The sequence below is a fragment of the Podarcis liolepis genome, assembly GCF_965112155.1.
Source record: "Podarcis liolepis genome assembly, chromosome: 8".
Lineage (NCBI taxonomy): Eukaryota > Metazoa > Chordata > Lepidosauria > Squamata > Lacertidae > Podarcis > Podarcis liolepis.
In genome coordinates, this window is record NC_139560.1 from 19,032,271 (window position 1) to 19,056,984 (window position 24,714).

The 24,714-nt window shown below is 40.0% G+C and overlaps 1 protein-coding gene across 5 annotated transcripts in view; it reads left to right on the forward strand.

Moving 5' to 3' along the window:
• CSMD3 (CUB and Sushi multiple domains 3) overlaps positions 1-24,714 on the forward strand; it is a 591,548-nt gene that overhangs the window by 516,407 nt on the left and 50,427 nt on the right. For 4 of the 5 annotated variants that reach the window (XM_083516434.1, XM_083516435.1, XM_083516436.1 and 1 more), the window contains 8 exons: positions 1,165-1,350; positions 2,402-2,596; positions 3,053-3,226; positions 9,299-9,472; positions 11,813-11,986; positions 14,325-14,510; positions 19,027-19,200; positions 21,718-21,900. In XM_083516434.1, coding sequence (XP_083372560.1) covers positions 1,165-1,350; positions 2,402-2,596; positions 3,053-3,226; positions 9,299-9,472; positions 11,813-11,986; positions 14,325-14,510; positions 19,027-19,200; positions 21,718-21,900 — 1,446 coding nt within the window. Of the gene's footprint in view, positions 1-1,164; positions 1,351-2,401; positions 2,597-3,052; positions 3,227-9,298; positions 9,473-11,812; positions 11,987-14,324; positions 14,511-19,026; positions 19,215-21,717; positions 21,901-24,714 lie in introns of all 5 variants that reach the window. The other variant, XM_083516438.1, reaches the window with a different exon arrangement.

Sequence of the window (24,714 nt, forward strand, 5' to 3'; positions counted from 1 at the left end):
TTTACATCCCATATTTCCTCCAAAAACCTGATGGTTCTTCCCCTGCCCATTTTATCCTCACAATATCCCTGTGATGTATGTTAGGCTGAAATACAGTGTTTAGACAGGTTTTAGTGTTCAAAGAAGGCCAGATTTTATGAAGTGAACATGCATGCAGGCCGACCAAAGTTGTTGACCTTTTTTTAGAACCATGGGGAGGAACTGCCCGTGGGGGCTGGGTTAAACCGACTGACGGGCCAGATTAAGCCCCCCAAACAGACTTTGGACGACATGCCTAGTCTAACCAGTTCACCACACTGTATCTCAATGATGGTGAGGATAATGGTGAGGGTAATGATTATCATTATGATCTGGGCTGCTCCTACTGTTTGGCATAGTGAGAAAGCTGCTTTAGGTAGCAGATCCTCAGGGATGGGGACAGCAGTGGCAGCTGCTCAGACTGTTCCTCTGGAGGTCTCCTAGCCAAATATCTATTTTGGATGATAGAGGTGTGTGTCATGTGCCCTGCCCTCTATCCCCCTAAGGTCACCTGCTGCTTTCAGGTGCACAAGAAGTCTCTGCCCCGTCACCAGTGTTCAGTTAAGATACACCTGTTAGTCTGGAATGGCAGTTCAGAGCCATTGAAGCAACAGTCAAGATATGTGCATGAGTTAATTTGGTTTGATCCTATTTACTTTGGAGTAAGTCTACTGTATTCATTGGGACTTATTCTTGATGTGTAACCTGTGAAAGGTCAACGAGTAAGAACATAAAAATAGTAGAAAAGCCCTGTTGGGTCAGGTCAAAGGCTTATCTAGTCCAGCATCCTATACCAGTTGCCAATAGAAAGCCAGCAAACAAGACCTGAATACAGCAGTTCTATACATTGTACAGTTGAATACTGAAACAGTGGAGACCATTTGGAATGAATGAGTGATTGCAAAGAGCAAGTGAGAGTGCTGTCACTTGCTGTGTTCCAGCCTAAGAAGGGATTTAAAATAAATCTTACTTGATAATATTTTATATGTTTTCCTAATCCTTCCTTCCTTACTTCTTTTATCTCTCTCTCTCTCTATAGATACATAAACATATATGTTTCTGAACTTTAAAAATATGATAAACAGATTAAGACAAGGCCAGTATGATGATATTGTGTCTAACTGTGTGTTTGTTTCAAACCTGCAGCTATCTCTTGTGGCATTCCCAAAGCCCCAGTGAATGGTGGGATATTAACTACAGATTATTTGGTAGGCACACGGGTTACTTATTTTTGCAATGATGGGTACAGGCTATCATCCAAGGAACTTACTACAGCAGCATGTCAGCCAGATGGCACGTGGAGCAACCATAATAAAACACCTCGTTGCGTAGGTAAGGGCAATCTAGATGTACTTTTCCAGCTGAATTTCTTTTGCTATTTTGGTTGTCATCAGCTTTCATTTTCAAGTGAACAGTTGCTAGCCCAAAGCTGCCCAATAATTCCACAACCAGTGCATCTGCCATTGGGATTAGAATGCAAACTAGAATAAGCAAAGAAACCACTTGGTTAATGAAAATAGCAGAGCAACATAAAGGTTTGGTAAACATTATGGGGTTATTTAGATCATAGTTGCAGGCATAGGTTCACGAGAGAGCATCAAAAGCTGTGAAATTCTTCAAGTGTTGGACATCTCCCTAAAGGCATGTATGGAGTAACACAAGGGAGGAAGGATATGTTGTGTTGAGTTAAAAGAATTGACTCACGAGCCTCAATTTTTTAAATAGCTGTAAGTGACTGGTTATTTGCAAATATATCTTGATCTGCAGAGCTGTGTTGTTATTTTAAATCTGGCATAGCATTTACTCAGGATAAACGCACTATAAAAGTAAGATAGTATTGTGATTGTAAAGTTTTGTTACTAAGCTGAGAGTTTGAGTTTCCCCTCTCCCGCATACAACCAAATGATAATATCAAGGGAAATGACTTTTGTAAACCATAACATGATCCATTTCTGGAGCAGGGGTAGTTTTGCTAGAGGGGGAATGAAAGCAGCAATTCTCATTGTGTCAGCAAAAGTTGAAGATGACTGCGGGGGTTGGGGGAAAATTCCCCTTAATCTAGAAGTGCTTTAAAACTGTGATACACAATCAATTAAATAATTTCTTTGAGCAGTAAAATAATACTCACTCTCCAGATCTAAGGAGAAAAAAATGAAATACAGGGTATTCATATTCATAAAATGAATATAGCTTGACTCCCCAAATTAAATATAGCCTGTAGATTATTGTGCAGCTGTTTAAATTGGCTGGGGCAACCTGGCCAGATGGATGGGGCATAATGATGATGATGATGATGATGATGTAAATGTAAACGTATAAAACTTCATATTCACAAATTTGCTCATTGGACTTCAAGACAAATTTTCCTCCCTCCTCTCTCTAGTTGTTACATGCCCAAGCATCAATTCTTTCACCTTGGAACATGGAAGGTGGCGTATAGTGAATGGTTCTCACTATGAGTACAAAACAAAAGTTGTTTTCAGCTGTGATCCAGGATATCATGGATTGGGACCAGAATCCATTGAATGTCTTCCCAATGGAACTTGGAGTTGGAGGAATGAGAGACCGTACTGCCAAGGTGAGTACCGGCCAAAATTGTCCGGCCCAAACCTATTAAATTCTCAATATTTCTGTAGACAAGTCCATCATGATGGCTTACTCAGAAGTTAGGTCTGCATCTGAAACAACTCATATTGATGCTGACTTATACTAATCACATTCAGGGGCAGCTTCATACATTTCAGAAAGCAAGGAGTGAGATTAAAGTGAGGGGGGGGGGTTGGTAACTATTTATAAAACAGCCATAAAAGTCATTAATTTATTCTATGACATTAGTATTATTTAACAATTTTTTTGATAGTATGAACATTTTTTGTAATATAATGTTTTGGGTTTGTTATTTTGCAGTCATCTATCACTCTACATTCACCCTAAGATATAGCATTTTAATCACCTTCACTGAAAAACGAGCACTGAATGTTTACATGTGGATTTTGTGTGTGCAACATATTTCTCCTTCTTTGAACTTTTAAAGTTATTTCCTGTGGCGAACTTCCTATACCTCCAAATGGGAATAAGATTGGAACTCAGATCACCTATGGCTCGACAGCTATCTTCACTTGTGACTTAGGATTCATGTTGGTGGGCTCAGCTGTAAGGGAATGTCTCTCTTCCGGACTATGGAGTGGAACTGAAACAAGATGCTTAGGTAAGGAATTAGTTTCCCTTTGTGCCAATTGTAAATTTACAGCCCTACTGTGTGGTCATGTGACCATATGTGCTGACGAGCATCCATTTCCTGTCAACAAATTTATTTCTGTTGCATTCAGGAGAAACTTTCCTAACTGAAATATCCTTTCCAATTGAGTTTAAGGCAGTGATAGCATTCTGACGTTGCCATTATAGTTCCATTATCATTTATCATCACAATGGCAGAGTGCAAGGCAATGCAATGAAATGGCACATGGTAATATAACTTTACTTTTAGGATTTCAACCTGCAGGGGTAATGTTCATTCTTCCTTTGCTCAGCCTTCCGCCCCAACCTGTATGTTTTCATTTTTATTTATACTAGTAATTTAGTAATGGTTCTGTGGTTCCACTTTTCTTCCATGGTTAGCCTTCCATAAACAAAATAGCAGAGCCACTTGAGCTAAAAGCTTTTGGCAGAGATTAGCTTTCTACGTGTGTGTAGATCTGAAGTGTTGGCATAGGAACACTGCTACATCTCCAACTAGGGTCCATCCATATCACGTTTGCATGTGTCTGTTGATAAATATGTTTCATCCCATTACAATAGTAACCTGAAATGTTTAAAGTGGGAACCTCCATCAAAATGTGTATTTAAGTACACACACACACACACACACACACACACACACACACTAATATGTATTTTGAATGTATTTTCTCATAAAATACAATCCCCCCCAAAAAAATAGACACCTCTAAACATATTTTGTCTCAAAATATATGTTTTAAAAATCAATCTGGCAGTTCCTAACTCCCCAAAATGTAACACAAAATTCAGAGCAGTGTAAAAGCTGAACGTTAACTACCTTCTGCTTTGCACATTAACCCAGGAGGAATCAGGTCAGCTCATACTGGAACTGGGGAGGGCATGAGTTTTTTTTCAAGCATCCCTACTGCCAGTCTCCAGGTGTTAACAAGTACCTGGAGTCTACACAAGTGCAAACAGTATATGGGGGCCTGTGTACACAGAAAAAATCAGCTTGTGAAAAATAGCAGGAGTGGGTCAGTAGAGGATGGAGATTGTGTCCAGTCCACCCACATTCTGAACATTGTTAAAGGGCTATTGTTTTAACAGATGTTTCATGGAGGACAGCTTAACTACTCCTCTTTGTCTTGCCAAGGGAATTCTTTGTCATAGGGAAATAAGCGAGGCTCTGACGGCTTGACAACTAGTTATATTTATTTCCCCTTAGACCTTAAAAGAAATGGTAAAGGAAACCAATTAGAAACTAAGAACTGCAAGAAACCACTACATGAGCAGAATCCAATTCTCCTGAACTTTTACCATAAACAATTACCGGCTTGCTCACTATAAGGTCACAGTTGTTTGATGCCTGTGCAGAACTGAATGTTTCCGCTTCCTGGGGAATCATTAGTCTGAAAGGATAAAAATAAAGGAATACAAACTTGTAAAAAAGCTTGGATTGTTGCTTTCTCATAGTTCTCAAATCAAATTATTTGACATTTAAAAGATACAGAAGCTTGCCAAGGGAGGTGGCATTTCCAATTTATCGTTTAATGTACCATTTTTGTACTTTTCCCCATGGAAAACCTAGAGATTAGAAATAAAACATGGAAATATTAACAGTTACTAGGTGTTAAGTAAATTAAAGAAATCGTGGCTAATATGCAGCTCTCCTGGCTTATAAAATCTAGCAGAGGGGAGTTGATTGGTTGGGTCCAGAGTGTGGTTAACACTTCATTGCATAAAGAGGTGGTCCCTGTTGCCTTGAAAGAGTGATAGAGTGATGACTCCTAAAGAACCATCCATGGACCCTTTGGACTGGAATCAATTGGGGAAGATGGTGGAGACAGTTGAGGAGGGGGCAACTGCAAACATTATTGAATGACATGGATTATTTAGACCCATTCCAATCTGAATCCAGGCCTGGCCATAGGACTGAGTCAGCTTGAGTCACCCTGGTGAATGACCTTTACAGACAGTGAGACAAGGGGAGTATGACCTTTCCACTCCTCAGTCTCTCTGCAGCTTTCAATACCATTGGCCATGGCATTTTCCTGGACTGGCTTTGTGCTGTGGGAATTGGGGGCACTGTGCTACAATGGTCCTTGTCCTACCTACAGGACCGAGTGCATCGAGTAGCATTGAGAGAGTGCTTCTCAAGCCACGGTTGTGCAGTAGGGTGCCACAGGGCACTATTTTGTTTCCAGTGCTATTTAATATCTATGCAAAGTCACTGAGAGTGGTCATTGGGTGTTTGGGAGCAAGGTGCCTTCAGCATGATGATGATGCTTAGCTCTGTTTCTCCATAAAATATCAGTAAGGAGAACTGTTTCTTGCAGATCCATTTCAGCATGGACCCATGACAATAGATTGAAGACATGTTTGTATAACAATAAAATTATGCAAAACAGCATATGGTCATTTACCTTAAATGATAACATATTTAGTGTAGCATAGTGAGTGTCTCCATCCCCATCATTATGCCCGGACACTGAGGTCCAGTGCCGAGGGCCTTCTGGTGGTTCCCTCCCTGCAAGAAGCCAAGTTACAGGGAACCAGGCAGAGGGCCTTCTCGGTAGTGGCACCCACCCTGTGGAACGCCCTCCCACCAGATGTCAAAGAGAAAAACAACCACCAGATTTTTAGAAGACATCTGAAGGCAGCCCTGTTTAGGGAAGCTTTTAATGTTTAATAGATTATTGTATTTTAATATTCTGTTGGAAGCCACCCAGAGTGGCTGGGGAAACCCAGCCAGATGGGTGGGGTATAAATAATACATTATTATTATTATTATTATTATTATTATTATTATTATTATTATTATTATTATTAGCTTTGGTGGCCCAGAGCATGTCATCTGATTTGGGTTGCTGCAACAGACTAGCCTAGGTGGTTCTCGTGAATTAATTTATTGAGATAGAAAATTTACCAAGCAGCACATTCTACAGCCAAAGATGAAAGCTTTCACCAACACAGTTAGCATCCAACCCCCATGTCTGTTATTCCACTTTTGGGGGGATTATGCTGCCCTTGGCTCATCCAGCTGAGCCTGGAATGAACAAGTTACACGGACACCTTTGGCAGAACTTGATTGGGGACTTGAGCTGTGAACCAGCAAGCTGCACTGGATTTCCACCATATTCTAACTCACTCATCTTGTGGGATCCTTGTTTAGGACTGTCCCTTAAGTGCTGTTAAGCAACCTGACATGTTTAGTACCCTAAAAATCAGTTAATAGAAAGGAATCTTACTTATGGATTAAACAGAAGATATATAGTGGCATATTGGTCCCATTCCAGAATGTTGTGTATTATCAGAAGTGGCATGTTTGTAACAAAACAGCCAAAAGATAAAGAAAAAGTTAATTCATATGTTTGGTTTTGATAATACTGAATGAAGCAATTTGTTCTTTTCTCTGGAATATTGGGAAGGGGGACTTAGTCAGAAACATAATGTAAGAGCTGGGGGGGGGGTCATTGTGAAGTAAAGGAGCATGGAAAAAGTTACTGTCCTACAAAGAAATGATCAAGAGTGATTATATTTTAAATTGAACCGTAGTTGAATAACTTTTCTTCTTCTTCCCAAATGGCCAGATAGATTGGTTTCGAACTTTGGAAAAGAGAATGTTTTTGCTCCCTCTCCTTCATCTGGCCCAGAGCACTGAAATGGTTTAAAATGGAAGCACCATAAGACCATTAACAACAAAAGGAGCCATAAAATGTATAGCGTGCAGCAAGGTTTTTACAGTGGCAGGTGTTCTCCCATTCTTGACAGTGTCAAATAGGCACTCTTGAAATTCTTTTCATCACAGACATTTTAGAAGCAAAAAAGGGAAAGGGAGGGGGGAATCTACTCCAACTCATTGAAACTGAAGGGGAATTAAACAAGCCATGCTGGAATGGCTATGCAGTAAACAGTCACCAATTATTTGTAATAATAGCACTATTGCCATTGTTTGAAGCCCTTGTGCACCTCCTTTTTCATGGCATAACGAGACCGCCATTCTCCAAGATGTGCAGACAAAAAAAGAGTGGTTTCCTTGGTGATGGAAATGACTATAAATGAGAGCTCTCACAATATCCCTTCCCTTTCAGCAATGCATCCCTTCACACTTCCACAGTTCATATATTACTGTCTTCAGATGGAGAATATTTACCTCCATCACCATTCATTTTTATGCGTGATATGCAACTATGTTTTATTCAGTGGGCTTATTGAAATGAATGGACCTAACTTAGTCATAGTCATTAATTTAAGTGGGTCTACTCTCGGTAAAATTTAGTTGACTACCACTGCACATCTGTTTAATTATGAGGAGAATGGCATTTTTCAAATATATACAGTCTATAAGTGTGTGTGTGTGTGTGTGTGTTGATGCTTCAGGGCAGATTGAGTCTGTATAATTGGGAACTCTCTGAAATAGCATTAACGAGCTTTGGTTTTGTACAGCAGGTTACACATAAGTAGATATGTTCCCAAATTTGCACAGAAATAAATTTCTATGGAACCCACTTTTTTCATATAAGAATGTACAGAATGTATTCACTTCACAAAATGACAGGTGATTATTATACAAGGTATGCATTTAAATAAAACCAGCCATCATTTGGCATTGTGTGGTTGATTTATCAATTAACACCTGCACTATGCTCTGACGGGGTGGAGCGGGAATTTAATCCTCCCCCAGGTGGTCTTGAACTTCTATTCAGAACTTTGTAAACATTATTTCAGCAAAATAATAATATCCATTATATCTGGACAAATAAGATGGTATCCAACTAAACAGACCCGCTATCATAAAGTGTTTTGCCTGTAGGAAGGATTTCCCCCTCCATCTTCTCTACCCATGTCCTCTTAAATCTGTTCTGGCTTTCCCAACCCTTTGGAGCAGATTTGGGGAGGGTACACAGGGAGAGGAGAGGAGAGGAAAGGAAGGGACGTTCCATTGGACAAGTGGAAATCCTTGCACTAGCAGATCTATTTAGTTGGATACCATTTACAATTTTGTTGTTTAGTCGCTTAGTCGTGTCCGACTCTTCGTGACCCCATGGACCAGAGCATGCCAGGCACTCCTGTCTTCCACTGCCTCCCACAGTTTGGTCAAACTCATGCTGGTAGCTTCGAGAACACTATCCAACCATCTTGTCCTCTGTCGTCCCCTTCTCCTTGTGCCCTCCATCTTTCCCAATCAGGGTCTTTTCCAGGGAGTTTTCTCTTCTCATGAGGTGGCCAAAGTATTGGAGCCTCAGCTTCAGGATCTGTTCTTCATTAATTTAATGTACTTACAGCCCACCTTTCTCTCATATTGGGATTTAACGTGGCTTACAACATTTAAAATCATCATTATGAAATGCAGAGCAATAAAACTGACTAATTGAAAACAATAGTTAAAATACACACTTAAAACCAGAACGAAAATACAGTTCGCCTCAATAGCAGCCCACTGGTCAGCCTTATCTGCATCTTAGTTTTCAAATTCCCATCTAAATAAGAAGTTCTTAGCCTGCCAGCAGAAGGATATGGGAGGGGATTCCCCAATTATTTTACAGTTATATGTACACAGCTTAGATTTTTTTTTAATTATTAAGCAGTTTTATATCCCATGATTCCCTGGTGTTTTATTGGGCAACTTGCATGCGAATTACACCATTTAGCCCTAACAATGACATTATGAAGCATTTCAGACTGAGACAGAGCAACTGGCCTAAGGTTACCCAGGCTTATTCATGGCTAAGCAGGGATTTGAAGCTATTTATTTAAATCAAGCACTCTAGCCACTGTACTATGTTGGCTGTGGCTATTTTTATTCAAGACCATGCTTCAAATCTCCCTTCATTCATTAAAGACAGTTGGCCATTCACTACTTCTTGGGCTAACCTACCAACAGGGTTGTGGTAAGTTTTATGTGCAGAAATGTTATGTGTTGTATCCGGTATTGCATGAAGGAAATGCAATGGTGAAATATAAATATAAATATTAGAACTAAAATACAAACAGTAATGGCAGACAAGAAATAAAAGCTTTTTTCCTGTTTGCAAACCACCATAATTGTATCTTTTTGTAGCGGGACACTGTGGTATTCCAGACCTTATAGTCAATGGCCAAGTAATTGGAGAGAATTATGGCTACAGAGACACTGTCGTATATCAGTGCAGTCCTGGCTTTCGACTCATCGGCTCTTCTGTGCGAATATGCCAGCAGGATCACAACTGGTCTGGTCAGCTTCCATCCTGTGTGCGTAAGTAAGCATGGCAGAGGTTATAGTGTGCTTGCATAATTAAAATTCCCTCCCCCCCCCCATCTGATAGGGCTAAAATGAGCAGCTTTCATACTGCCTGCGAGGCTATTGAAACACGAAGTTGTTTCTAATAAAGAATAAATGAATTATATCATTGGAAGGGAAATGTCACATAGCATCTGGTCCAGAGATATCTCATCATTTGGGGGCTAAGGTCTATCATTGCTCTTGGTCAACCCTCCAGAGATTTCATGCCAGTAGTGGCTGTGGCTAAAAGTAGTGGGGAGGCCACCCCACACTCTTGCAGGCCGCACACCCTCCCAGGATACACACTTTCTAACACACACACATACAAAGGGACATTCACACACATCCAGCTGATCCATGCAGATGATCTGAGGATGGTTGTTATCACAACAATTGTCCAGTTTTCAGTCTGATAATCAGGGAACTAGCAGTTTGCATCCCTATCAAACTTCTCCATCCACTCCAGTGATGTATTTCTCTTTTTCTTTTTTGCTGCTGCTGCCAAAATAGACAATCTTGTGCAGTGTTTGTGTGTGTGTGTGTGTGTGTGTGTGTGTGAGAGAGAGAGAGAGAGAGAGAGAGAGAGAGAGAATTTTTACTGGGGTACAAATCAGGCCCTGGCATGGCAGTCATCCCTGGTCTAGCCCAACCCTATGTTCAATGCAGGATGCAAGTACATAATCTTTGGCAAATGTTTGACCAATTTAAACAGGCAAAGGAAAGCCCACCACCTCCAGAGGCAGTCTGCTCCACAGCTCTTAACAATGAAAATGTTCCTCCTGATTTTTATCTGAAATATATTCCCTGCAATTTCCATCCACGGCTGAACTCCTTCTTCATCTGTAAACTAAATTGTAGTGGGGATGAAAACAGCCATTTCCCCATCTCAGTTATTTTAGAAAACGGCATTATTTTGAAAATATTACCTTCAATAAATAACTAATCCTGTTATTCCCCCCACACGAGACTTAGAATAGGCTGAACTATTTCTTTTATATTGGTCAAAAGTTAAGGAACATAATCTACACTTCTGCAGGTGGTGATGGTTATAGTTATTATTACAGTGCCATCAATGTACATGGTGCTTTACAGGGTTTCATAAGCAAAAGCAGAGAGGACTCTGGCCCAAAACAGCTTGCAATCTATAGTTGGCAATGGGAAGACAGCAGAAGATGTGGAGGGAGAATAACTGAAGGAAAGAGTGAATGGGAACAAATTCTGTGAAACATTTTTATTTTTATTTTCCAAATCCGCAGCATGGAATGATACTGAAGTGTGTGAAAAACAGTAAATGCCATGTTCTGTCCAGGTTAGGATGTCATGTTAAAGTATGGATTAGCACTACAAAAGCAAGCCTTCGCCGTCAGGCAGAAATTATTTCATCGACATTCTAGAATGAGACACAAATATATTGCTGTGTTTACATCCAGGACAGAACTCACAATAAATAGCCCTAGGTCATGTGCAGCAGCACCAGAGATGGCTTCCTTCAACAACAACAGAAGGACTGCTTGACTGAACAAAGTAGAGTTTTCTGGCATGCAGGTTTTTCATGAAAGGGTTGGAATAAAGGTTAAAATAATGGGGTATGTCCCAGGAGAGATAGTAACCACCACTCATTGCCTTATAATAAATATCTGGAAGCTCTGCAGTATATCGCAGTATGCCAATGAAAACAGAAATAAAAATTCTGATCCCTGTAGCAGTTTCTGATTATTATTTTTTACCTATATTTAAGTACCAGGTGCAATTGCATTATAGTTTTTCTTTTCTTTTCATAATAACATTGTGTTCAGATGTATAGCCAGATCCATTAAGCACTACATTGTGAAGTGAAAACAGATACTTAAGGTACAGTCCTGTACCTTCTTTCCTGGGGTAAAAATCCCATGGGTCTCAGCAATGCCGAGTGAGTAGGCACTTACACGATTGCACTGAAAGCCAGCAAAAGCTTTTTGTAGATCAGAACACTTTGGAACCTCCTGCCTCAACTGGTATGTGATTGGTTTCTTTTGGGATACCTTCTCTTACAGAAGGTGGTCGTTTGCACTTTCCCAAAGATTTCAAAAGTAAGGAGGCAAGAAAATATTCAAAATAATTGTATCTGCTTAGTGGTACAGCAGTAAAACTCCTAGCACATTTGCAAAACTAAGCAGGGTCCAGTAAGGTTTCAAATTGGATGGGGTTTGGACTAGACGCCCATTGAGGTTCTGTCCAACTCTACTATTCTGTAATTGTTTTAAAGTCTTCATTATACGTTACAGTGAAAAGTGATAACGATATGCTTTCTCTTTCACTTGCTTCTGATGTTAGCTGTTAGCTGTGGTCATCCTGGTAGTCCAATTTATGGAAGAACGAGTGGGAATGGTTTCAATTTCAATGATGTTGTGACATTCTCCTGTAACACTGGTTATGTTATGCAAGGACCAACAAAAGCCCAATGTCAGGCAAATAGACAATGGAGTCATCCACCACCCATATGCAAAGGTAAGGCTGAAAAAAAATGTTGTAAAAATGGGAAGGGATGTTGGCTTGTTTTGCACACAAGGATGATGTCCAAATCTGTGTCTGTATTATGCACCATTGGGGGGGGGGCGTGATTTGAGATGGACAGAAAGCCTTTTAGGGTTTAAAATACTTTTCTCAGCTTCAAATATAACATAATTCCCAAAAGATCCTATTTTTGTCCATCAGACAGGCCCTGTAGCTGAGTTTTAAGGCGGCACAGAATGTAAAGCCATTTAAATGGTATTTTCATTCATTTTACCTTACCTCAAAAAGAAGGGTGATTTTGTTTCACCTTTTCTGCTGGGAGCTATAGCTGAAATGCCAAGCCCTTCAGAAAGTTTATCTTACAGATGCTTTATTTGTTTGACCTCATCTAACTCATAGGGTTTTGGTTTACCTAGCAATGATTACTTATTTTGGTGCAGTGGACAATAGCATATAATATTATAAAAAATTTTGCCCTAAGTGGTCAGAGGCACAAGGTGTGTGCTGATTTGACTGCACATGCTTTTGGAATGCTTAGATAGCCTTGAATTTTTTTGCCATATTTTTAAAGTAGGTTTGGACAACCTAGTTGATAATGAGCATCAAATCCATATCCTTTGGAGTTGTTTTTCCCCTAAGGGAAAAAAACAAAAGCGGTGTTCTCACTTTGAAGACTATGACATTTACATCGATTAATGTTAAAATTAATCAAGACTTGCTGTTGCCTGGTAGAAACTGGTAAACTTTTCAACTAACTGCAAGCTTGCAAGTTGTTTCATATCAAGTTAAACTAATGTATCCCCTCTAGTAAGTTCCTGTCACAGGGACAGGAAAAAACATAGCAACATTCATAATGAGAAAAATTACTCATAGAACTACACCCCCCCAAAAGAAATTCATGCTCAAGGCTGTGGTGTAACCCACCGTTTTGCTCCATTTCTCCTTTATAGCATTCTAGTTGTTTCTGACACACATATTTATTTTCCTTGATTTTTATTTCCTCATTTCTCCCCCCTTTTCAGTTTATAAATAATATCATATCCCTACCCCACAATCTGAAGAACTGATAGATAGTTCACTGGAGGTAGCTCACTGATTAAGTGCTATGTTTTAGAGCCAAACAACATCCCCAAAAATGTACGCATTTTACCATAATTTCCTGAGGTAGAAGAAAATCCTGCCACTACTTGAGTTTGTGATGACCTTCAGGACCACCTTGGATATGAGGTGGATATTTGGGTCTACCACCTGTGCTGATTGGTTATTTATTAGGAGTTGAGGTTGTGCGGCAACATGAATGTTACAATTATGTTGTTGGGAGTGTGTGGATGGAAGCATACCTTCTAGAGCAGTGGTTTTCAACCAGTGTGTCATGGCACCCTGGGGTGCCTTGAATGATGGTCGGGGTGCCGCGGGTAACACTGGCCTCTGTCCCTCCTTCCTCCCCTCTCTCCTCTGATGCCCTCTCGCGTCTCTGCCTCCCAAGGCTTGCACAGCTGTTTGTTACAGCAGCCCTGGCTTGAAGTTCCGCAGGCGAATGGTGCCTCTGAAGGTGGTCAGGGGGGCTGGTTGACAGGAGCTGAGGCAGAAATGGAGTAAGCAAGCAAGCAAGCAAGCAAGCAAGCAGGAGAGGGAGCCCAGCCAGCCCATCTGCCAGCCCTTGCTGTTGGGAATGTACAGACAAGTCCCAGGCCTCTGTGGGGCAGTGTGAGGAGGCACCTCTCTTTGGGGTGGGGGGTGGCAGCTCAGAGACTAGGGGTGGCAGCAGTGGCTGCCCAGAGGACTCCCAAGGAGAGGGGAGAGGAGAGGATGCTGAGGGCACACTCCACAAAGGAGGGTGTTCGAAAAAGGGTGAGAGGCTGCTAGCTCTACAGGCAAGGGGTGACATAACTGGGTGCCGCAGACATCTGATGGGAGGGCATTCCACAGGGCAGGCGCCACTACTGAGAAGGCCCTCTGTCTGGTTTATGCCTGGCAGCGATTCTTTCTATGTGGTTATTATTTTTTAACCATGGATTGAGAGTTGGCAAACTATACCAAAAATAGCTACCATAAAGTGAGGGCAGCATTCTGCCTATGCCTATGCCTATTTTTTTAACTGATTTAAAGAATAGCTTTGTGCAAATTGCTGCTTACACTGTTATTCATTTTATTCTCTGCATAGTATTTTTCACCTGAAGACCTGTGGGAAACTTGCACATTTTAAAAATGTAAAATTCACACATAATAAGGTTTTTTTTTGGGGGGGGGGATCTTGTTTGTTTGTTTATAATCAAGCAGTATATCCATTTTATGAAGTAAATAAATGAAATGTTTACCGTTTTCTGTTTAGTGGTCAACTGTTCTGATCCAGGAATCCCTGCAAATTCCATACGAGAAAGTAAAATTGAACATGGGAATTTCACCTATGGCACAGTTGTCTTTTATGATTGTAACCCTGGATATTTTTTATTTGGATCTTCAGTTTTAGTCTGCCAGCCAAATGGTCACTGGGATAAACCTTTGCCAGAATGCATTAGTAAGTATCTTAGAATAAATATCATTATTCATAGTAGATTATTATTAGTAGACTGCAGCCTTAGTTACCTTTCTGAAGTTTGTTTGCTTATTATTGTTTTCTTTGCAAATTCATTGTATATACACATTATTTCTGAGCATATCCACAGCCAATTTCCTTTTACAGTGAACATGAAAGGTCATTGGTTTTGAATAAAAGGTGTCTAATTATTGTCTGTGTTCTTGAAATTTGTTGTTTGTTTATTTCACATTACTGCATAGTTTTCTTATCCATTCCTTAAATGATTATATTTTTCATTCTCTGTTTACGCAGTCCAATACAATATTTGCTGCTCAAATCTATTTTATTTACTCTATTTTATTTGACAAGATTTACCACTTAGTCTACAGAAACTTCCAAGTGGTTTATATAAAACAATATAAAAATAGTCATTAAAATATGAATAGAATTAAGCATTAAAACATATTGACAGAAAATTTATCAATATAAAAATAGAAATGAGTTTTAAAACAATTATACATACCAATATTACATTTTAAAATTTCATTATTGGGTGGGCTTTACTGGAGGGAGGAGAAAAGTTTTTAGCCAAAAATAACACAGTGAAGGACCCTACATAATGATGAGTAGGATCAATTCCTTGCAAAAGCAAAATGAATATTATGTGGCACTTGTAAAAGGATTTCCTACTAGCAATTATGATGCAACATTCCACAGTAATTGCAGCATCTTAAAAAGCAGAGACATCACCTTGCCAACAAAGGTCCGTATAGTTAAAGCTATGGTTTTCCCAGTAGTGATGTATGGAAGTGAGAGCTGGAACATAAAGAAGGCTGATCGCCGAAGAATTGATGCTTTTGAATTATTGAGAGTCCCATGGACTCTTGAGAGTCCCATGGACTGCAAGAAGATCAAACCTATCCATTCTTAAGGAAATCAGACCTAAGTGCTCGATGGAAGGACAGATCATGAAGCTGAGGCTCCAATACTTTGGCCACCTCATGAGAAGAGAAGACTCCCTGGAAAAGACCCTGATGTTGGGAAAGATTGAGGGCACAAGGAGAAGGGGACGACAGAGGATGAGATGGTTGGACAGTGTTGTTGAAGTTACCAGCATGCGTTTTGACCAAACTGCGTGAGGCAGTTGGAGACAGGAGTGCCTGGCGTGCTCTGGTCCATGGGATCACAAAGAGTCGGACACAGCTAAATGACTAAACAACAACAACATCAAGTACAAGCCCCATATAGGCAGTATTGTGGTAATCCAAGCTTGAAGTTACCATTGTCTGAACCAATGTGGTCAAACCATCCCTCCCCTCAAGGAACTAATAACATGATTATACATTATTATTCTCAGTGGTTTTTGTGGTATTCTCCTGATCCAGCTCTGTGAGATGAGTATTGGTCCCACTCCTATTTACAGAGTCATATACAGAGAGGAGCACTGGGGAACTGTTTTGGCTTCATAGCCATTATACTGTGCTGTACCACAGGGTATAATATTGTCTCCAATGCTGTTTACCGTCTAAATTTAGCCATTTAAATTCAGAGCAGTTGTTCAGAACTTTGGGGTGAAGTCAGGGCCGTCTTAAGCATATCCGGCACCATGGTCCAAAGATCATGAGTCTAATGAAGCAGTCTATGATATATCAAGCCGGAATGAGATGTGAAAGCCCTCTTTTGTTAGTAGGTTTTATTGTAACTCAAGAGGTTTTATATTAAAAGCCATTTTAATTTTGGGGGATATCTCCTTCCCTGGGACCAATAGCCCAATGGTTCCTGCTGCTTTTATAACTGCTACCTATTGAGTCCTCCTCAAGTAATTAGCAAAAACAAACAAACAAAAACCCCATGGAAATAAAAGGGTATCGTCATCATCAATTTATTTCAAATATTATAATTTCAATTTATTAGTCACTAGACCTTCTTTCACTTTTTTCTTTAAATGCTATAAATGCTAAGGAGCCCTTGACCATTTTTTTTCAGATTTAGTGAGAATAGAGATCTAGAAGTTAGTGGGGACATCAAAACAGCTCAGTGACTTTTGCTTTTACTATACACTTAATTACAAGCTGTAGCATTCAAATTCTTATAATATAACATATTCATATATAATGTATTCAGAAGAATGTATTTGCCCCAGGGCAAAGTTTTACGTTTTCCTTAAGTGTATTAGTGGTCTACGTTTAATGGCCCCTCTCTTTCAGTAGTCCCCCCTTTTTTTTACTTTCTGGCAGCAAAATTTCTCTTGTATATTACTGATAATCTGTGAAAAGCTTGTAGCCTGACACACAAAGCCAAATTCAATTAAATATTGCTTTAAAATTGTGTCTCCTAGCTTATCTTGACAACCTTTTTTTGCTCCTTTTCAGTACTATGGGTGGGTGGGCGGATGGAGGAAGCAATTTCTTTTCCAAGGCATCCATTATCAGTGTGGATAATGTTCTACACAATGGAGTAAGGGATCTGTACTCTTATTTCTTTTGTTCTCATTGAATAGGTGCCTGTTGGCCTAAACAGTTAAGCATTGTCATTAGTTTTGTAGGGCTCACTCATTACTTACAATATGTATATATAAGCACTTTGCCAAAGGCCCTTGAATGCTAAAGAAAAAGCAGCGCTGCCCAGTTTTACAATGTATTTCTTCCACGCACAGCTAGGTTACTTCCATTCCTGCTCACTTTTGCAAAATATGTAATATTCCGTCTCCAGCAGAATTGGATTCAGGTGCATTTAAGAGCCAAGAAAAGGAATAATCAATCAGCATGACATGCAGGAAACTGCTTTCTTACCTTTATATTATGTTCCTTTAAATCTGTTTTAAATTTTCTGCATGGTTGCATCCAGAGGTTGATAGCAGATTGCATGTGAAATTGCAAACAAAGCCACACATTGGTGGAATCTAGGATGGAAAATTCTGATTTCCTTTGGGTTTCCTTTTCTAAATTAGAAAAGTGAACTCTGTTTTGAAGGAAACATGTTGAAAAATCCTAGAGCCAATTCTGACCTTATTGTCCATTTTTGTTTTATTCAAATGTACAACTAAAAATGTAATATGCAAATGAGACCAGCATGTGTTTGCAAGGATGTATCAAATATTATCCAGGACTGGATGTGTCTCCCTGTTGAATCTATACTTGGTGGCAAACCCAGGTTTTCTAGAATAACCCCACTGAAGTGACTTTGGTACATTTCTGAAAAGATAGTTGCTGAACAGAGGCCCTTGTTTGGCGGCTGATCATAATTATTTCATTGTTTGTTGTTGTTTAGTCATTTAGTCATGTCCAACTCTTTGTGACCCCATGGACCAGAGCATGCCAGGTACTCCTGTCTTCCACTGCCTCCCGCAGTTTGGTCAAACTCATGTTGGTAGCTTCAGGAACACTGGCCAACCATCTCGTCCTCTGTTGTCCCCTTCTCCTAGTGCCCTCAATCTTCCCCAACATCAGGGGCTTTTCCAGGGAGTCTTCTCTTCTCATGAGGTGGCCAAGTATTGGAGCCTCAGCTTCAGGATCTGCCCTTCCAGTGAGCACTCAGGGCTGATTTCCTTCAGAATGGAGAGGTTTGATCTTCTTGCAGTCCATGGGACTCTCAAGAGTCTCCTCCAGCACCATAATTCAAAAGCATCAATTCTTCAGCGATCAGCCTTCTTTATGGTCCAGCTCTCACTTCCATGCATCACTACTGGGAAAACCATAGCTTTAACTATACGGACCTTTGTTGGCAAGGTGATGTCTCTGCTTTTTAACACGCTGTCTAGGTTTGTCATTGCTTTTCTCCCAAGAAATGCGTCTTTTAATTTCGTGACTGCTGTCACCATTTGCTGTGATCATGGAACCCAAGAAAGTAAAATCTCTCCCTGCCTCCATTTCCCCCCCTTCTATTTGCCAGGAGGTGATGGGACCAGTGGCCATGATCTTAGTTTTTCTTTGATGTTGAGCTTCAGACCATATTTTGCGCTGTCCTCTTTGACCCTCATTAAAAGGTTCTTTAATTCCTCCTCACTTTCTGCCATCAAGGTAGTGTCATCTGCATATCTGAGCCTGTTAATATTTCTTCCGGCAATCTTAATTCCGTCTTGGGATTCATGCAGTCCAGCCTTTCGCATGATGAAGTCTGCATATAAGTTCCATAGTGACTGACAAATGTTCTGCAAACTTTCTTCTCTTTTTTTCATGGAGAAGTATTCCTGCCACTGCCATACCGCCATAACACCCATTTTGGGGGACTAACAGCAGGTTTGGCACAGCTGACTGAGCCCTGGCTGAACTGGGATGTGCAAATTATTACATTGTTGTATCCTCAGCTGAACACATTAGGGACTTGATGCCTGCTGAGCCTGGGTAGGCCAGGAATCAGGTAGCTGAGCCAGAGATCCTGAGCTGCACATCCACGTGGATCTTGCTGTATGATGGCCCCAAACTTGCAAGACATAGTAATGGTGGTGAAGGCAAATTGAACTGCATAGGTTGGTGATTATAACGTAATTTTTATCTCCAATATTTATGCATCATAGTGATTGACTGTGGGCATCCTGGTATTCCTCCAAATGCGATCCTATCTGGAGAGAAATACACATTTGGATCTACTGTTCGGTACTCTTGTACAGGAAGACGGTCACTAATAGGCCAGTCATCTCGGACATGTCAATTAAATGGACATTGGAGTGGATCTATGCCTCATTGCTCAGGTACCACTTTTGAAGTATGTGAATGTGCTTTTGCAACCAATTCTATGCTTGTATTAGTTTTGGCTGGAACTTGTTTGCCTTTCAGGAAATTGAAAATCAAAGCCAAATGTCAGTCACAAGATATAGCTGCAGCCAAAGCTAAGTTCCACCATATGAATATAATGAATACTGAGAGGAGAACTGGAAAGTTTCTAATTATCTTTAACATGAAGAATAAATGGTCAGTGAAATAAAGCAGGTGACCAGTTGGTGATGAATAATTATATTCTATTACTGAGAATGGTGTTGAATTCCATATTAAGTGTTTCTGCATCAATGTCTTGATTTGCTTTTGACTAATATGGTGACAAGTTTAAACCACTTACATATGGGGATGGTTGCCACTAATACTTAATAGAGCAATGCCAACAATGACATTGGCCATGCTGGCTGAAATGGCTGGGAGTGATAGTCCAAATTATCTGGAGGGCACTGGGTTGGCAAAGACTGCTATAGAGAACCGTGGTGGTCTGCAGAGAGGGGCAGTGTGTCTCAATGTGTGGAGCATGACACATATGTAATGTGGTCAGGAGAGCCCCTGCAATGGCAAAGAACCCAGACTCCCCACTGTCAGGAGGAGGAATCTGATGGCATCCAAGATAGGAAAGACTTGGTGCAGAAAACATCAAAGGCACTCAAGCAACCATCCAACCAGAGACTGAAATGGAAAGGAAGTCCCAAAGGCAGTAATGCTTTCATCCTGTTTTCCTGAGAATCTAACCTTGTAAAGTAACCTCTAGAACTCAGCATATTTTCACAGACTTATATGTGCTCATTTGGACATGCCATTTCCCTACTAATCATATCACAAAAGCAAGATACAGTAATTTCTGTTAACATATTTTTTTAAAAATAATTTACTTCCAAAATGCTGCCTTGATCCTGTAATTTTGATCCACTAATTTTCCAAACTCAAGGAATATTAAATTTAATTGATGATCTGCATGATCAAAATTTCTGAATTTCAAACTCGTAATTAAATTTTGATGGGAGTGTTTTGCGCATTAAATTCAAGTTTCTGTTTTATGAACAAAATAATAGGATATGTGTCCCTGAAAAGCAAGAGTCCTATGTTGTCCTTTCAAAATATTCCCTTTATGCGCATTGATCTACAGCATAGCTGTAAAAAGACATAAATCTGTTCATTAAAAATTACTAGCAGGAAGACGTTTTGCAATGTAAAATGACTGATTATCACTTCAGAGATTCCATGGCAGGCAATAACCCTTCTGACCACTACGCGGAGGCCTCCTTTGGATCTGTAACTGAGCCAGTTTTCCTTCTGCTATAGCTTCACTGTGGACAGCATCACTATATAGGTAGAAAATCCTACCTTCTCCTATTCACATTCTGAGCAGTTGCTCAGTTGTTTGGGAAGATCAGTAATAGCAGTAATTGTAAAGAGGTGGTATACAATGTAGAGCTCACCTTGACCCAGTGCAGACATGAAACTGTTGATCCCTTTGACATGGTGAAAAGATCAGCAATGAACCATTTGTTCCTTTGATGACCAGCAACCTGCCTCTCGATGGTCATTTGGGGACTACCTTGGCTGTGGAGCCTGGACTTCAGCTCTGAAGTGCACCCTTTGCTGCACCACTGGAAATGTTGGCAAATGTGTGAATATTTTTTTTTCTTGGTTTGTATGAGTGTTTGCAAGATCTTCATGCTCAGAATCTCACTAGAGCTTAGAAAGCCATTTCTCCACTTTTCTGTATTATATTTTTAATGGATCACCTGACTGAAGCATCTTGATAACTTTCGCTTTACTCTTTCTTTTAAGACTATTGCATAGCATACTTTACTTGAGTGATGCATGTTAATGTATTGCAAATTGATGAACAGTGACTGTCCTGCAAATTATTGACCATGAATCACTTGAAATTTCTATCAAACTCGATTATGTGCTGTCAAGAATCCCTGAATAAAATCACAACACATTAAATGGGTACGGGTTCTGCATACTGTCTCAGTATACAGATGACTCTCAACCTATGTACATTTAACGTGCATGATTTCAACTTTACGCACTTGGCGGCCAGCCATTGAAATGGCACAAATTAAATGCACAGAAAGTGGAGAGCTTAAAAGCTCTTTCCTGGTGCAAAAAGAGAGAAAGCTTTTAAGCTGTCTGCCTTGCTTAGGGTTGGGGTAAGGCCCATTCAGCACACTGGCTTTGGAAGGTAATATTGCTCGTGCGGGAACAGTTCTGGTAATAGTTTTGACTATACATAATTATGGCTTCACACACCATACCTGGAATGTAGCTCCCATGTAAGATGTAAGTGAGCTGTATTTTGATATTTGCATTGATTATAAATTGCCTTCTATTGTTATGCCACTTGGATATTTATGTACTTTGATTTTTCTTTCATCCGTTTCAGTTACCATATCAGCTATGATAACAGCAGCAGCAGTGTAATATATCACCTTTTTTGTGTATTCCCTCTGAAATAATCTTTGTACCACAAATTCTAGGTGACAATGCGGGATCGTGTGGGGATCCTGGAATCCCAGGTCACGGTTCTAGAGAACAAAGCAACTTTAGAATTAAAAGTGTTGTGCAATTCTCTTGTGAGCTCGGATACACCCTTCATGGATCGGTGGAAAGAACATGTCTGGCAAATGGAAGTTGGACAGGAAAGCAGCCGGAATGTAAAGGTAAATCTCATTGATGATTGGAATATAATACAACCCAGTATTAGTAAAAATATGTGCTCAGCACAACAGTGCTTCAAAGTCAAAGAGCTTAAGTGATCATTTTGTTTTAAATAAGCCCAGATACTTTGAATTAATTTGTGGAATGCTGTCCCCAAAGAGGCTCATCTGATGCCTTCATTACATAAATTTAGGTGCCAGATGAAAAACATTCCACTTCTTCCAAGCCTTTCATTAATTAAATAAGTCATGACCTTATAAACCATTGAGGGGGATAGTAATGATTTTTGTAACTACGTTATGTATTTTTTTTGTTTTTTCTATTGTAAACCTCCCTGTGGTCCTTGAATGAAGGGTGGTATAGAAATTTTTAATAATAATAGTCACTCATTATCACTCAGGGTATTATCCCTGCCTCACTGTAGCCTTGCCCTATTTGGGCCATCTTAAGCATTTCCACCCTGATCCCTTTGGGCTGATATATCTTGAGCCAGGTTCGTGTGAGCTCCTGCCAGCTTCCCCCTTGTAATCAGTTTGGTTCAGGGTACTTTGGGAAGATTATGTTTTAGCTGACAAGCTCTGAATTTGTCTGAAGTAACCCACTTCAATGCAAGAAGGATCAGAATCTGATGTATATACGCCTACCAAGTGCTGAAGGACAGGACTTGCAGATCTGAGCAGCATCATATCAACATTGCACTGCATGAACATAACACGAACCTGCTGGGTCAAGCCAGTGCCTCATGCAGTCCCAGCATCTTCTTATTACAGTGGTCAGCCAGATGCTTATGGGAGGCCTGTAAGCTTGACCTGAGTGCAGCAGCACTTTATCCACTTTTGATTCCCAACTGGTGTACAAAAGCACAGTGCCTCTGGCAGTGGTGATAAAACAAAGCTGTGGTTTCTAGTGGTCCTTGATAGCCTTATTCTCCATGAATTTGTTTAGTCCTCTTTTAAAGCCACCCAAATTGATAGCCATCATTACCTCTTGAGGGAACAGATTCCATAGTTTAGTTTCATTTGCCTTACAACATTTCACTCATTGGATATATCCCTGAGTTCTAATGTTATGTAGGGTTGCCGTATTTCAAAAAGTGAAAATCTCAACAATAAAAATCTTCAAAAAATGAGTTTTTGAGCTATTTTATATGAAATTCGTCAAAATCTACACTACTGACATGGGCTGCCACAATCTGGATTTTCCCGGACATTTCAGCGAATTTTGCCCGGACGCTGTTTACAAGGGCTGAATACCAGCTGTGTCTGGGAAATTCTGGGTCTATGACAACCCTAATATTATGAGAAAAGGAAGGGGGGGAAACCTTATTCATACCATGTATTTTTTTATGCCATCTGAAATAATAACACAAGAAGGTAGTACTGTTCTGTCATTCTAGGTTGCTGCATAGGCACATAAAGCAATGGAAATCTTAAGGACAAGAGTAATAAAGGGTTGTCTATACATGAATGTGATTGCAAAATTGAGTTGAAAAACAGAGTCAGTGTTAACGGTTTTATTTTGCAACAATAACATCATCACATCAATGAACTGTCTATACAATATTGATTTATATCTGGGCTGTAGGTTAACATTAGCAGAAACAAAAGACAATAACCTTAGATCACTTCAAATGATTTGAAAATACTGAAATGCCATGAAGAAAACAAATTAGAAGAGACCTGCTTTTTCATGACATAAATTTTATGTTGTGCATTGAACTTTCAAGATGGCTGTGCTGTCATAAAATATAATAATTCTATCAACAAAAGCAAAGAGAAAAGAAAGAGATCTTCCTTTTCCCAATAACATTGATCAAAACTGAATAATGTGAGTGGGTTAATTACATTTAAATAGAATTATTTGCAGGAGAGGAGCACTGGAAAGTAGATATCCTTTAGTATAATGCACCCTAATCTTTCATAGCCTTTTGTTGTGCCCAGAGGCTACAGTGTTGAGTAATTACCATTGAGAGTAGTATTTTTCTCAGGAGCTGCAAAATATCAGAGAACACATTCTATGGCAAAATTGGATATAATGATAAAACTAATAAAAATTCAAATATTTGGTTTACTCAACATGCTACACAAATATATAATTATAGCATGGTTCCCTTAGAAATGTAAGAATCTGCCTTATACCATCTCATATTACTGACCCCTATAGTTCAGTGTTGTCTACATTTATTAACAGGAGCTCTCCAGGGCTTCAGGAATTAAGTTTCCTACTTGACGATGATAGCCGGGGGGTGAACATGAGACCTTTGGCCTGCAAAGCAGGTGCTCCAACACTCACTTCTCACCAACATTTCATCTGAAGCTTAAGTGTCAGCATTTTGTGAAGGGGTGGCTCTTCCTCAGGTGAAATACTTGTGGAATTGCTAAGGAGGTCACAGAGTCCTGGTTGGATGTGTGAAATCTCACAGCAGAAGAGATTTTGGGATGTTGCCAGCACGTTCTAAATAAAACTAATCATCAATGCAGATGTAGCAGTTTCTCCTCAAGTGAAACCTATGAAGTTTTGAGAGTGCAACAAAGGATATCTAAGCAAAGACTAGGATGATTAATTACCAGGGGATGTACACTGAATTATGTTCAGTTTATTCTAATTGCTCATTGACTGATTTGATTATTTGGAACAATGTGTAGATCAGGCATCCCCAAACTCGGCCCTCCAGCTGTTTTGGGACTACAGTTCCCATCATCCTTGACCACTGGTCCTGTTAGCTAGGAATGATGGGAGTTGTAGTCCCAAAACAGCTGGAGGGCCGAGTTTGGGGATGCCTGGTGTAGATCTTCAGTGTTTGTTGTTGCTGCCAT